Source organism: Oncorhynchus mykiss, chromosome 18 (genome assembly GCF_057628025.1).
Source record: "Oncorhynchus mykiss isolate SJ-2025 chromosome 18, ASM5762802v1, whole genome shotgun sequence".
In the NCBI taxonomy this organism is placed as follows: Eukaryota; Metazoa; Chordata; class Actinopteri; order Salmoniformes; family Salmonidae; genus Oncorhynchus; species Oncorhynchus mykiss.
The window spans coordinates 43174102-43189284 of NC_143039.1; the positions used below are offsets into that span (position 1 = coordinate 43174102).

The window sequence follows — 15183 nt, forward strand, 5'->3', positions numbered from 1 at the left end:
GCACACTTAATGAGTATATACTACATAGTTAAGTTTAGTATACTGTACACGAACAGTATGCTTTCAGTTGAGCGTACTGTCTCTTCACTTGTCTACCGGAAGTTGATGCTGTTGCTATGCAACCTCTTGCTAGCTAGTTAGCATAACAAATGACTAGCTAAACATTTTACAACTTTGGGTGTGTTCTTAAATTCAATCTGGAGTGCCAGAGTGCGCTTGTAAATTCAGAGTGTAGTCAGATTGTCTGTTTGTAAATGCAGAGCTTTCATTCTCGGAGCGCACACTGGACACTCCAGCCTTTGGCTTTCTGATCTTCTGGCAGTCAAGCACCCAAGCTAACGTTGGCTAGCTTGCTAGCTACTTCCAGACACAAATGAGACCACTGACCATTTTACTCACCCTAGCAGAGCTGGTTAGGCAGTTTTCCAGAGCGTTGGTGACTGTAACTGTGACTGTAAATTACGCTCTTTTGCTGAAGTTTACTGACACCAGCCATATTCAATGGGGGTTGAGCGCTCATAAATTCATTACACTCAGAGGAGAGTGCTCTGAAATCAGAGTACTGTAGATAGCCAGAGCGAATTTACGAAAAGACCCAAATGTCCATTGAGAATGCACAACGACTATACCATTTAGCTAAACTAAGAATGACGGGAATAATCTTGTCAATAAACGCTGGGTAGAGTCGGGGAACTCGGCTGAGAGTCAGACTCTGCAGACGTCAGTATTACTTATGGATTGAGCTCGGTCCAATAAACGGTGTGAACATTCCACCACTGACTTTTTGATCCTGACCAGCCAGGAATAAATGTTTCTATCAAATCTTCCATTTATTCACCACATTCTGCTTTTAAGCTTTACAATAATACAAAATAAAGACAAAGCAAGTCATATGAGGTTTTATTGAGATTAAAAAAACATCAAAAACAAAGTTTGACATTTCACTTTATTACATGAAACTTTCTAAATATTTGCTCTCTCTAAAAAAACAGAAATTCACATTACCCTCAAATGAACGTTGGGGAGGTTTCACAGACCTGTTTCTGATCACAGAGATAAATACATAGGTAAAACTTACGGTATGTATCTCTATAGTTCTAACTGCATCTTGAAGAACATTGTATTAATCCAAGCAACAGACCAAGTTGAGAGACCAAGTTGAAAACATGAAACTAACAAGCTTTGGTCACAGGAACATGAATTCATACAAATGATAGATTCTGTTGTGTACCTCAATTACTATTTTTATATTACAGAATTTACGAAGTTGTAATGCAATATGAACTGTTGATATCATGGTCCAGCACATACTTAATTAAATAAACAAATACCAGACTAGATGAAGACATGTTTAACATACAATCTGAACATTTACACACAACATCACCCAGAGTCTGTGAAACCAAGCCATCCACTTCAGATGAAAGCCAAGTGATAAAAAACAAGTAAAAAGAGCTGACATAAAAAGTCTTAAAAAGAACTGTGAGGAGTGATGTTGAGTGAATTACAAGGATGATACTGGCAAACAAAACCATCACAATAGTGAATAACCATACATCTTCTAAGAGAAATCTTAAGGATGATGGATTGGAAGTTTACAGGTACCGTCTTGACTCCACAAGGTGAAGTATGCAATGAACCAAGTGAAAGAAAACAACTATGATTATGGTACAGTCCCAAATGGCACCATATTCCCCTTATAGTGCATTACTTTTGACCAGGGTCCATGGGGCTTTGGTCAAAAGTAGTGCACTTTATAGGTAAAAGGGTGCCATGATAGTGATACTAACAACATCTATATCGAAACAAAGATAGCTGGGACGGGGAAGTTGTTACATTCAAAGCTTTGGCAATTCAGGCAAATAAAATTAGAAGACATTAGCAATTCGAAAACTACAGAGCTTACGGAGAGATAAAAAACAAAAAACAAAATACTTAACTAATTCAATTGATTTAAACCATTTGAGCTTATTTGGACAAATCTGCACAGACCAATACAAGATTAACAAACCTCAATGAGAATATCATCAACTATAGGATGTGTATGGAATTAGAAACTGTATCAATGACAGTACCAGTGAAAAAATCTAAATGGGATAAGTCTGAACAGAATAATACAAGATTAACAACTGTCAATGAAATTGTCTTCACATCATTCAAGCTATAGATGACCAAGGAAGTACAAAAAGTACTTTTCTTTTCCACAAGGTTTCCACGAAGGCATCAAACCATAAAAAATAACAGCAAGAGCAAACAGACACATAGGTTAGTTGAGAAAGCAAGAAAGAGCTGGGTAAGAGATAATAAAATGTTAAAAAAATATCTTACAAGATGCTACTGATACTCGTTCAGTCTGCTCCGCCCAGGTTCCTTTTACTTTACAACCTTTTTGATTGAGCCAGGCTTTCTGCCCCCCCTCTTAGGAACAACCACTTATTTTTTCTTAATAGCTGCCACTACCTTACCAGGTTTACTAGCCTTGCCATGACCATCGCGTGGTTTAATTTCCTCTTCTTTGTCATCTTCTACTAGAGAAAAGACTTCATCCTCATTTCTCTGTGTATCTTCATTTTCCTCCTCTGAATCATACGCTGTATAATCAGCGTTCAGACTTTCTCTTGCCTTTTTGCCTCTGGGCTTGGAAGGCAGCTTCATCGAACACATTTGCTTTACCGTTGGAGCGGCGGTAAAGCCTTACTATTGGAGAAACAGTGCAACCCTGTTTGGCTGAGGGTGAACTGTTGGACCTATCCGTCTCTGCTGCTCTCTTGGCTTTGAAGGAGCCTAAGGGGCGGCCACTCTTTCGCGGGGAATCATCTTTAGCGGGGGGCTTTGAAACTTTAGAAGTTGGAGGTGGGTTCGTCTGTAAGTTGGCACCTCTATCTGTTGATGCCTTGAGTGGACGGCCTCTTCTCCGTGGCTCGGCAGAGGTGGGTGTGGCGGGGGGATCCCTGCGGGGATGGATGCGCGGCCTTCCGAGCGGCTTCCACACTCTAGGTTGGCTTTTCAGTATCTTTCTCTCCTCTTCCTCCTCGGGTGACAGGTACTTCCTCGGCCTACCCAATTTTTTTTTTTGCTGAACTTTTTTGGGCCGGCCACGCTCTGCTGAAACAGCATTAGGGTCAACCACTTTACGTGGCCTGCCCCGTGGCTGCTTGTCTAGTACCCTCAGTATCTTAGGTTTCTTGGAGCCTGATCCTTTGGGCCTACCCCTTCCCCTCTTAGGTGGTATGGGGCTGCCATTAGACAAGGCATCGGACTCCTCTTCACTACCAGTGGCATCCATTGCCCCTTCTTTCGACGCCATTGCCCCTTCATCCGAAGCCGTTGCCCCTTCTTCCGACGCAGTTGCCCCTTCCCCTTCTTCCGACGCCGTTGCCCCTTCATCCGACATTGTTGCCCCTTCATCCGACATTGTTGCCCCTTCATCCGACATTGTTGCCCCTTCTTTCATCTGTTTTCTTGCAACCTGGCTCCTTTCTTTCCTTCCAGCTCACTTCCTAGGAGGTCTTGTGAACTACTTAGGGCTTCCCACTGTAAAGGTCATATTGAGAAGGTTAAAATACAAAACAAAATGTTCTTTGTGCACGCACCCCTTCATAAAACTGGCATACATGGGTACGAGAAAGTGTAGCTAGCATGTCTAGGCTGGACAATAGAATGAGTCAAAATTCCCCCAAGGATGAAACATGGCAAAAGAACGTTAGCTAAGCTGGAACACTAGCATATGAATGGAATTGAACATTCGCAGGGTCTCTTCTGAATGGAGTGACGCTTATAATTCCATTTATGTATCCCTTTTTATTTTACCACTACAATCTGTTCTTAGGACGAAACTGAAAAATAACTTGTGTAGAAAGTAAACATCCGCACCTCGATGGTGCCAAGTGTGAGTATGTCTGCATAACACGGAAGTAGTTCCATGAGTAATGTGTTGTGGTGTACATTTTAACTACCAACGTGGGCATTGCCAACAACAGCGAAGCAGGAGGCGTGACTTAGAACAATGTGAGTAGAACGGTCGGAAGGCGAGTTGGTGCCACGGTGCTCAATAGAACTATTAGGAGCGGGAAAAATGCTCCAAAATAAGGCCTGTTTTTTTCGTGATTACTTCAAAACTACGGCAGACAGCTGGGACATATTTGTAATATTATGAAACTGGGCTCCATGGCGGATGCAATGAACTAGTTTTATCAGAAAAAGTATTGTTAAAAATGTAATGTGTCCAGCCTAACGTGTCTTGTAATATGCACATTGTAAACAGATTGTTTACTAATTGCAGTTTCTTCATTTTGTGATAGGTCACGTTGCAATTATGTATATGGAAAGGTGCACAATAAACAAAATATGATATGACAGTCTCCTCCATAAGTAAACTAAAGTTGATGCATTGACGCGACACTGAAATCTAGCTAGCTAGTATCCTGATTCAGTGACTGTTTTGGTTACTAGTAGCTAGTTAGCCAACTTTACCAGATGTTCGAAGTAACATCACATTCATCTTCTACGACCGGGGTGAACTAGCTACCGAAGTAAATTAACTTTAAAGTAAGCTAGCAAACTACGTAGCATACTACGTAGCTAGCTAATTATCTTTACAAAGCTAGCATTAGCTCGATCACTTACGACAGCCCCGGATCTCAAGCAGGCTAAACTAGTTTAATGAAAATAGCACACGCCTCACATTGGTACAATCCTTGCGTAGCTGGTGCTGTCTACACTTCTATCAGATATCGTTTGTCATGAAAGTCGCCAGATGTTTAATCGGCCTTTGTTGTAATTGTTTAGCTAGCTAGCGATTTGAATTTCAACCAGACGTTGTGGCGGGTGAAAGCTGATTTTCTATCGACTAAAGGGGAAGTGGAACAACGTTTTTAATTTCCGCTCCCTGAAATAAATAAGATGTTGTCTATGACCCCTGTTCTTTCACAAGACACTGATGACCCTTGTGGAGAGTTATTTCCTTGAGCAATTATTATAAAATAAAAAAAAGAAGCATAATAGCATCATATCTCTGATTGATTTCCTTTGAAAGCCTGGGAAAACGCTTGGGCTTCTTCTGGATGATCTGGACATGCTACAACACCAAAAGATGAATTACCGCCACCAACTGGACGACGTTGAAAAAAACAAGGTAAAAATAAAACATGATAGGGAAAACAAATCCACCCAAAATAAAACAATAAAAACCACATTGACAAAACCAAAACCCCCAAACACCCACTTCTTCTATCCTTCAAATCCCCATATCTCCCTTCTTCTGACTATCCTAGTTAAATAAAGGTTAAATAATGTATTCATGTTTAATTCTCACCTGAGAGGCTTGTGACAATACTCCATGCAACTCCTCTGCCAAGAAGTCTTTCAGTCCCAGGAAACATTCCGTCGCATCCACAACAATGTCTATTTTCCAGGACTTCCTCTCCACCTTGGCAGTGCCATTAATCACCATAGCTATAAAGGCCACAAAGTCCACCTTCTGTACCTTTAACATATCTGGGTTCTGCCATTGAACGGTAACCCCTGCAGCCTTCAGTGAATGCCTATCCACCACCATGGACTACTCAGGAGCAGCATTTGAACCCTCAACCCTTTTAAATGCCCTAAGTGGGTGGGTCGCGAACAGGTGTCACTGGCGTGAAAAGCAAGCCCCCCACGCATCACGCCAATAGGGTTAACCCACTTGGTGGGAATTGCAAGGTGGCTCATTAGGGAGGATCACTACAGTATAGCTGAGAACTTTTACAGCTTCTGTATAAAATAATATGGCATAGTGAAAATATACAGTATATCAAGCACTACTTTTGTTATTTTCGCACAACTTTGCTACCCCTTTATTTTCGCTACCTCTATATTTTGTTCTCATGTCTCCATAGACAGGAAAAAGATTGATGTATGGAGATTAAGGGAGATAAGAGGTATGTGGTAACATGAGTGATGGAAGCAGCCTGAATAAGAAAAATATATACAAATTGTATGTGTGTGTGTGCGCATGTGCATGACCCTGTACGTGCCTCTGTGTGGGATTTGGAGAAAAACAGGGAGAGAGCTTGAGAGACAATCCCAGAGAGACTGTGTGTTGAACCCGCTGCCCCCTAATACCCCTACCTGCTCCCTGCATGCTTTGCCATGGTTACGAGACAGGGCTCCCAGTTAATGTGTTTTTCAGCAGGGGTGAGCTGGGTACTAATGTGTCTCAGTCTGTCTCCTCAGCAAATGGCACAATCAATATCAACTGTCCCAGGATGCACCACCACTAGCAGAGGGCCAGGAAAACCACCAAGCTCCCTGCAAGGCTGAATAATGTAAGGTGACTGAAATATTCTGCTTTTATAAAATGTTATGCTTTTTTGAAATGAAACAAAATACCTTGCTCTCTTTAAAGATTTTAGAATTAGTTTGTGAGTTAGAGAAAATAAGAGTAATTAGAGACTAATTTTAATTTATTCAATTCATTTGTGTACAATATAGTAGCACAATTTATGGCACAAGAGATTTATTTTTATGTAATTTATTTTTGTTTTCAGCAAATTATTTTGATACGTACCGTTAGGTCCAAAATTATTGGCACACTTGATAAAGATGAGCAAAAAAAGACTATAAAATAAAATTTAAAAATACTGAGCTATTGTATGCTAAAAAACATTGGAAAATTGTTATTTTATTGTTCAGAGAAATACATTTTGTTTAACAAGTAATATATATATTTTTAAAGATAGGGGTCAAAATTGTCATCCCTGTTTTCAATACCTCACCTTGCGAGGATAATGACACTGAGCCTTTTTCTAAAATGTTTTATGAGATTGGAGAACACATCGGGAGGGATCTTAGACCATTCCTCCATTCAGAATCTTTCCAGATCCTTGATATCCTTTGTCTGTGAATATGGACTGCCCTCTTCAATTCAAACCACAGGTTTTCAATGGGGTTCAAGTCAAGAGACTGAGATGGCCATTGCAAAGTATTGGTTTTGTGGTCAATTAATCATTTATTTGTAGATTATGTGTTCTTGGGGTTAGTGTCTTGCTGGAAGAGCCACTTGCAGCCAAGTTTCAGCCTCCTGGCAGAGGCAACCAGAGCTGCGTGCGAATACCCATACTAACATACGTATACTGCACACTTAATGAGTATATACTACATAGTTAATTTTAGTATACTGTACACGAACAGTATGCTTTCAGTTGAGCGTACTGTCTCTTCACTTGTCTACCGGAAGTTGATGCTGTTGCTATGCAACCTCTTGCTAGCTAGTTAGCATAACAAATGACTAGCTAAACATTTTACAACTTTGGGTGTGTTCTTAAATTCAATCTGGAGTGCCAGAGTGCGCTTGTAAATTCAGAGTGTAGTCAGATTGTCTGTTTGTAAATTCAGAGCTTTCATTCTCGGAGCGCACACTGGACACTCCAGCCTTTGGCTTTCTGATCTTCTGGCAGTCAAGCACCCAAGCTAACGTTGGCTAGCTTGCTAGCTACTTCCAGACACAAATGAGACCACTGACCATTTTACTCACCCTAGCAGAGCTGGTTAGGCAGTTTTCCAGAGCGTTGGTGACTGTAACTGTGACTGTAAATTACGCTCTTTTGCTGAAGTTTACTGACACCAGCCATATTCAATGGGGGTTGAGCGCTCATAAATTCATTACACTCAGAGGAGAGTGCTCTGAAATCAGAGTACTGTAGATAGCCAGAGCGAATTTACGAAAAGACCCAAATGTCCATTGAGAATGCACAACGACTATACCATTTAGCTAAACTAAGAATGACGGGAATAATCTTGTCAATAAACGCTGGGTAGAGTCGGGGAACTCGGCTGAGAGTCAGACTCTGCAGACGTCAGTATTACTTATGGATTGAGCTCGGTCCAATAAACGGTGTGAACATTCCACCACTGACTTTTTGATCCTGACCAGCCAGGAATAAATGTTTCTATCAAATCTTCCATTTATTCACCACATTCTGCTTTTAAGCTTTACAATAATACAAAATAAAGACAAAGCAAGTCATATTTGAGGTTTTATTGAGATTAAAAAAACATCAAAAACAAAGTTTGACATTTCACTTTATTACATGAAACTTTCTAAATATTTGCTCTCTCTAAAAAAACAGAAATTCACATTACCCTCAAATGAACGTTGGGGAGGTTTCACAGACCTGTTTCTGATCACAGAGATAAATACATAGGTAAAACTTACGGTATGTATCTCTATAGTTCTAACTGCATCTTGAAGAACATTGTATTAATCCAAGCAACAGACCAAGTTGAGAGACCAAGTTGAAAACATGAAACTAACAAGCTTTGGTCACAGGAACATGAATTCATACAAATTATAGATTCTGTTGTGTACCTCAATTACTATTTTTATATTACAGAATTTACGAAGTTGTAATGCAATATGAACTGTTGATATCATGGTCCAGCACATACTTAATTAAATAAACAAATACCAGACTAGATGAAGACATGTTTAACATACAATCTGAACATTTACACACAACATCACCCAGAGTCTGTGAAACCAAGCCATCCACTTCAGATGAAAGCCAAGTGATAAAAAACAAGTAAAAAGAGCTGACATAAAAAGTCTTAAAAAGAACTGTGAGGAGTGATGTTGAGTGAATTACAAGGATGATACTGGCAAACAAAACCATCACAATAGTGAATAACCATACATCTTCTAAGAGAAATCTTAAGGATGATGGATTGGAAGTTTACAGGTACCGTCTTGACTCCACAAGGTGAAGTATGCAATGAACCAAGTGAAAGAAAACAACTATGATTATGGTACAGTCCCAAATGGCACCATATTCCCCTTATAGTGCATTACTTTTGACCAGGGTCCATGGGGCTTTGGTCAAAAGTAGTGCACTTTATAGGTAAAAGGGTGCCATGATAGTGATACTAACAACATCTATATCGAAACAAAGATAGCTGGGACGGGGAAGTTGTTACATTCAAAGCTTTGGCAATTCAGGCAAATAAAATTAGAAGACATTAGCAATTCGAAAACTACAGAGCTTACGGAGAGATAAAAAACAAAAAACAAAATACTTAACTAATTCAATTGATTTAAACCATTTGAGCTTATTTGGACAAATCTGCACAGACCAATACAAGATTAACAAACCTCAATGAGAATATCATCAACTATAGGATGTGTATGGAATTAGAAACTGTATCAATGACAGTACCAGTGAAAAAATCTAAATGGGATAAGTCTGAACAGAATAATACAAGATTAACAACTGTCAATGAAATTGTCTTCACATCATTCAAGCTATAGATGACCAAGGAAGTACAAAAAGTACTTTTCTTTTCCACAAGGTTTCCACGAAGGCATCAAACCATAAAAAATAACAGCAAGAGCAAACAGACACATAGGTTAGTTGAGAAAGCAAGAAAGAGCTGGGTAAGAGATAATAAAATGTTAAAAAAACATCTTACAAGATGCTACTGATACTCGTTCAGTCTGCTCCGCCCAGGTTCCTTTTACTTTACAACCTTTTTGATTGAGCCAGGCTTTCTGCCCCCCCTCTTAGGAACAACCACTTCTTTTTTCTTAATAGCTGCCACTACCTTACCAGGTTTACTAGCCTTGCCATGACCATCGCGTGGTTTAATTTCCTCTTCTTTGTCATCTTCTACTAGAGAAAAGACTTCATCCTCATTTCTCTGTGTATCTTCATTTTCCTCCTCTGAATCATACGCTGTATAATCAGCGTTCACAGACTTTCTCTTGCCTTTTTGCCTCTGGGCTTGGAAGGCAGCTTCATCGAACACATTTGCTTTACCGTTGGAGCGGCGGTAAAGCCTTACTATTGGAGAAACAGTGCAACCCTGTTTGGCTGAGGGTGAACTGTTGGACCTATCCGTCTCTGCTGCTCTCTTGGCTTTGAAGGAGCCTAAGGGGCGGCCACTCTTTCGCGGGGAATCATCTTTAGCGGGGGGCTTTGAAACTTTAGAAGTTGGAGGTGGGTTCGTCTGTAAGTTGGCACCTCTATCTGTTGATGCCTTGAGTGGACGGCCTCTTCTCCGTGGCTCGGCAGAGGTGGGTGTGGCGGGGGGATCCCTGCGGGGGTGGATGCGCGGCCTTCCGAGCGGCTTCCACACTCTAGGTTGGCTTTTCAGTATCTTTCTCTCCTCTTCCTCCTCGGGTGACAGGTACTTCCTCGGCCTACCCAATTTTTTTTTTTGCTGAACTTTTTTGGGCCGGCCACGCTCTGCTGAAACAGCATTAGGGTCAACCACTTTACGTGGCCTGCCCCGTGGCTGCTTGTCTAGTACCCTCAGTATCTTAGGTTTCTTGGAGCCTGATCCTTTGGGCCTACCCCTTCCCCTCTTAGGTGGTATGGGGCTGCCATTAGACAAGGCATCGGACTCCTCTTCACTACCAGTGGCATCCATTGCCCCTTCTTTCGAAGCCGTTGCCCCTTCATCCGACATTGTTGCCCCTTCATCCGACATTGTTGCCCCTTCATCCGACATTGTTGCCCCTTCTTCCGACATTGTTGCCCCTTCTTTCATCTGTTTTCTTGCAACCTGGCTCCTTTCTTTCCTTCCAGCTCACTTCCTAGGAGGTCTTGTGACCTACTTAGGGCTTCCCACTGTAAAGGTCATATTGAGAAGGTTACAATACAAAACAAAATGTTCTTTGTGCACGCACCCCTTCATAAAACTGGCATACATGGGTACGAGAAAGTGTAGCTAGCATGTCTAGGCTGGACAATAGAATGAGTCAAAATTCCCCCAAGGATGAAACATGGCAAAAGAACGTTAGCTAAGCTGGAACACTAGCATATGAATGGAATTGAACATTCGCAGGGTCTCTTCTGAATGGAGTGACGCTTATAATTCCATTTATGTATCCCTTTTTATTTTACCACTACAATCTGTTCTTAGGACGAAACTGAAAAATAACTTGTGTAGAAAGTAAACATCCGCACCTCGATGGTGCCAAGTGTGAGTATGTCTGCATAACACGGAAGTAGTTCCATGAGTAATGTGTTGTGGTGTACATTTTAACTACCAACGTGGGCATTGCCAACAACAGCGAAGCAGGAGGCGTGACTTAGAACAATGTGAGTAGAACGGTCGGAAGGCGAGTTGGTGCCACGGTGCTCAATAGAACTATTAGGAGCGGGAAAAATGCCCCAAAATAAGGCCTGTTTTTTTCGTGATTACTTCAAAACTACGGCAGACAGCTGGGACATATTTGTAATATTATGAAACTGGGCTCCATGGCGGATGCAATGAACTAGTTTTATCAGAAAAAGTATTGTTAAAAATGGAATGTGTCCAGCCTAACGTGTCTTGTAATATCCACATTGTAAACAGATTGTTTACTAATTGCAGTTTCTTCATTCTGTGATAGGTCACGTTGCAATTATGTATATGGAAAGGTGCACAATAAACAAAATATGATATGACAGTCTCCTCCATAAGTAAACTAAAGTTGATGCATTGACGCGACACTGAAATCTAGCTAGCTAGTATCCTGATTCAGTGGCTGTTTTGGTTACTAGTAGCTAGTTAGCCAACTTTACCAGATGTTCGAAGTAACATCACATTCATCTTCTACGACCGGGGTGAACTAGCTACCGAAGTAAATTAACTTTAAAGTAAGCTAGCAAACTACGTAGCATACTACGTAGCTAGCTAATTATCTTTACAAAGCTAGCATTAGCTCGATCACTTACGACAGCCCCGGATCTCAAGCAGGCTAAACTAGTTTAATGAAAATAGCACACGCCTCACATTGGTACAATCCTTGCGTAGCTGGTGCTGTCTACACTTCTATCAGATATCGTTTGTCATGAAAGTCGCCAGATGTTTAATCGGCCTTTGTTGTAATTGTTTAGCTAGCTAGCGATTTGAATTTCAACCAGACGTTGTGGCGGGTGAAAGCTGATTTTCTATCGACTAAAGGGGAAGTGGAACAACGTTTTTAATTTCCGCTCCCTGAAATAAATAAGATGTTGTCTATGACCCCTGTTCTTTCACAAGACACTGATGACCCTTGTGGAGAGTTATTTCCTTGAGCAATTATTATAAAATAAAAAAAAGAAGCATAATAGCATCATATCTCTGATTGATTTCCTTTGAAAGCCTGGGAAAACGCTTGGGCTTCTTCTGGATGATCTGGACATGCTACAACACCAAAAGATGAATTACCGCCACCAACTGGACGACGTTGAAAAAAACAAGGTAAAAATAAAACATGATAGGGAAAACAAATCCACCCAAAATAAAACAATAAAAACCACATTGACAAAACCAAAACCCCCAAACACCCACTTCTTCTATCCTTCAAATCCCCATATCTCCCTTCTTCTGACTATCCTAGTTAAATAAAGGTTAAATAATGTATTCATGTTTAATTCTCACCTGAGAGGCTTGTGACAATACTCCATGCAACTCCTCTGCCAAGAAGTCTTTCAGTCCCAGGAAACATTCCGTCGCATCCACAACAATGTCTATTTTCCAGGACTTCCTCTCCACCTTGGCAGTGCCATTAATCACCATAGCTATAAAGGCCACAAAGTCCACCTTCTGTACCTTTAACATATCTGGGTTCTGCCATTGAACGGTAACCCCTGCAGCCTTCAGTGAATGCCTATCCACCACCATGGACTACTCAGGAGCAGCATTTGAACCCTCAACCCTTTTAAATGCCCTAAGTGGGTGGGTCGCGAACAGGTGTCACTGGCGTGAAAAGCAAGCCCCCCACGCATCACGCCAATAGGGTTAACCCACTTGGTGGGAATTGCAAGGTGGCTCATTAGGGAGGATCACTACAGTATAGCTGAGAACTTTTACAGCTTCTGTATAAAATAATATGGCATAGTGAAAATATACAGTATATCAAGCACTACTTTTGTTATTTTCGCACAACTTTGCTACCCCTTTATTTTCGCTACCTCTATATTTTGTTCTCATGTCTCCATAGACAGGAAAAAGATTGATGTATGGAGATTAAGGGAGATAAGAGGTATGTGGTAACATGAGTGATGGAAGCAGCCTGAATAAGAAAAATATATACAAATTGTATGTGTGTGTGTGCGCATGTGCATGACCCTGTACGTGCCTCTGTGTGGGATTTGGAGAAAAACAGGGAGAGAGCTTGAGAGACAATCCCAGAGAGACTGTGTGTTGAACCCGCTGCCCCCTAATACCCCTACCTGCTCCCTGCATGCTTTGCCATGGTTACGAGACAGGGCTCCCAGTTAATGTGTTTTTCAGCAGGGGTGAGCTGGGTACTAATGTGTCTCAGTCTGTCTCCTCAGCAAATGGCACAATCAATATCAACTGTCCCAGGATGCACCACCACTAGCAGAGGGCCAGGAAAACCACCAAGCTCCCTGCAAGGCTGAATAATGTAAGGTGACTGAAATATTCTGCTTTTATAAAATGTTATGCTTTTTTGAAATGAAACAAAATACCTTGCTCTCTTTAAAGATTTTAGAATTAGTTTGTGAGTTAGAGAAAATAAGAGTAATTAGAGACTAATTTTAATTTATTCAATTCATTTGTGTACAATATAGTAGCACAATTTATGGCACAAGAGATTTATTTTTATGTAATTTATTTTTGTTTTCAGCAAATTATTTTGATACGTACCGTTAGGTCCAAAATTATTGGCACACTTGATAAAGATGAGCAAAAAAAGACTATAAAATAAAATTTAAAAATACTGAGCTATTGTATGCTAAAAAACATTGGAAAATTGTTATTTTATTGTTCAGAGAAATACATTTTGTTTAACAAGTAATATATATATTTTTAAAGATAGGGGTCAAAATTGTCATCCCTGTTTTCAATACCTCACCTTGCGAGGATAATGACACTGAGCCTTTTTCTAAAATGTTTTATGAGATTGGAGAACACATCGGGAGGGATCTTAGACCATTCCTCCATTCAGAATCTTTCCAGATCCTTGATATCCTTTGTCTGTGAATATGGACTGCCCTCTTCAATTCAAACCACAGGTTTTCAATGGGGTTCAAGTCAAGAGACTGAGATGGCCATTGCAAAGTATTGGTTTTGTGGTCAATTAATCATTTATTTGTAGATTATGTGTTCTTGGGGTTAGTGTCTTGCTGGAAGAGCCACTTGCAGCCAAGTTTCAGCCTCCTGGCAGAGGCAACCAGAGCTGCGTGCGAATACCCATACTAACATACGTATACTGCACACTTAATGAGTATATACTACATAGTTAATTTTAGTATACTGTACACGAACAGTATGCTTTCAGTTGAGCGTACTGTCTCTTCACTTGTCTACCGGAAGTTGATGCTGTTGCTATGCAACCTCTTGCTAGCTAGTTAGCATAACAAATGACTAGCTAAACATTTTACAACTTTGGGTGTGTTCTTAAATTCAATCTGGAGTGCCAGAGTGCGCTTGTAAATTCAGAGTGTAGTCAGATTGTCTGTTTGTAAATTCAGAGCTTTCATTCTCGGAGCGCACACTGGACACTCCAGCCTTTGGCTTTCTGATCTTCTGGCAGTCAAGCACCCAAGCTAACGTTGGCTAGCTTGCTAGCTACTTCCAGACACAAATGAGACCACTGACCATTTTACTCACCCTAGCAGAGCTGGTTAGGCAGTTTTCCAGAGCGTTGGTGACTGTAACTGTGACTGTAAATTACGCTCTTTTGCTGAAGTTTACTGACACCAGCCATATTCAATGGGGGTTGAGCGCTCATAAATTCATTACACTCAGAGGAGAGTGCTCTGAAATCAGAGTACTGTAGATAGCCAGAGCGAATTTACGAAAAGACCCAAATGTCCATTGAGAATGCACAACGACTATACCATTTAGCTAAACTAAGAATGACGGGAATAATCTTGTCAATAAACGCTGGGTAGAGTCGGGGAACTCGGCTGAGAGTCAGACTCTGCAGACGTCAGTATTACTTATGGATTGAGCTCGGTCCAATAAACGGTGTGAACATTCCACCACTGACTTTTTGATCCTGACCAGCCAGGAATAAATGTTTCTATCAAATCTTCCATTTATTCACCACATTCTGCTTTTAAGCTTTACAATAATACAAAATAAAGACAAAGCAAGTCATATTTGAGGTTTTATTGAGATTAAAAAAACATCAAAAACAAAGTTTGACATTTCACTTTATTACATGAAACTTTCTAAATATTTGCTCTCTCTAAAAAAACAGAAATT

At 40.6% G+C, this 15183-nt stretch overlaps 1 protein-coding gene and 1 pseudogene across 5 annotated transcripts; both read right to left on the reverse strand.

Annotated features, from left to right (window-relative positions):
• Nucleotides 1-893: 893 nt before the first annotated feature.
• LOC118941142 (uncharacterized) lies at nt 894-5070 on the reverse strand (annotated as a pseudogene). Its single transcript, XR_016488484.1, has 2 exons — nt 4685-5070; nt 894-3534 (listed from the first exon to the last, which is right to left on the reverse strand). The product of XR_016488484.1 is annotated as an uncharacterized LOC118941142 (transcript).
• Nucleotides 5071-8002: 2932 nt separating this feature from the next.
• Nucleotides 8003-14919, reverse strand: LOC118941147 (uncharacterized). 4 transcript variants are annotated; one of them, XM_090208487.1, is made up of 3 exons: nt 14584-14919; nt 12385-12524; nt 8003-10604 (listed from the first exon to the last, which is right to left on the reverse strand). In XM_090208487.1, the coding sequence occupies exon 3, from the start codon at nt 10522-10524 to the stop codon at nt 9490-9492; it is 1035 nt and encodes a 344-aa protein (XP_090064613.1). In that variant the 5' UTR covers nt 10525-10604; nt 12385-12524; nt 14584-14919; the 3' UTR covers nt 8003-9489. The 4 variants fall into 4 exon arrangements, with proteins under 4 accessions (XP_090064613.1, XP_090064612.1, XP_090064611.1 ...); XM_090208486.1 differs by lacking the exon at nt 14584-14919 and having other exon boundaries at nt 12385-12728; XM_090208485.1 differs by lacking the exons at nt 12385-12524; nt 14584-14919 and adding an exon at nt 11755-11944.
• Nucleotides 14920-15183: the final 264 nt, after the last annotated feature.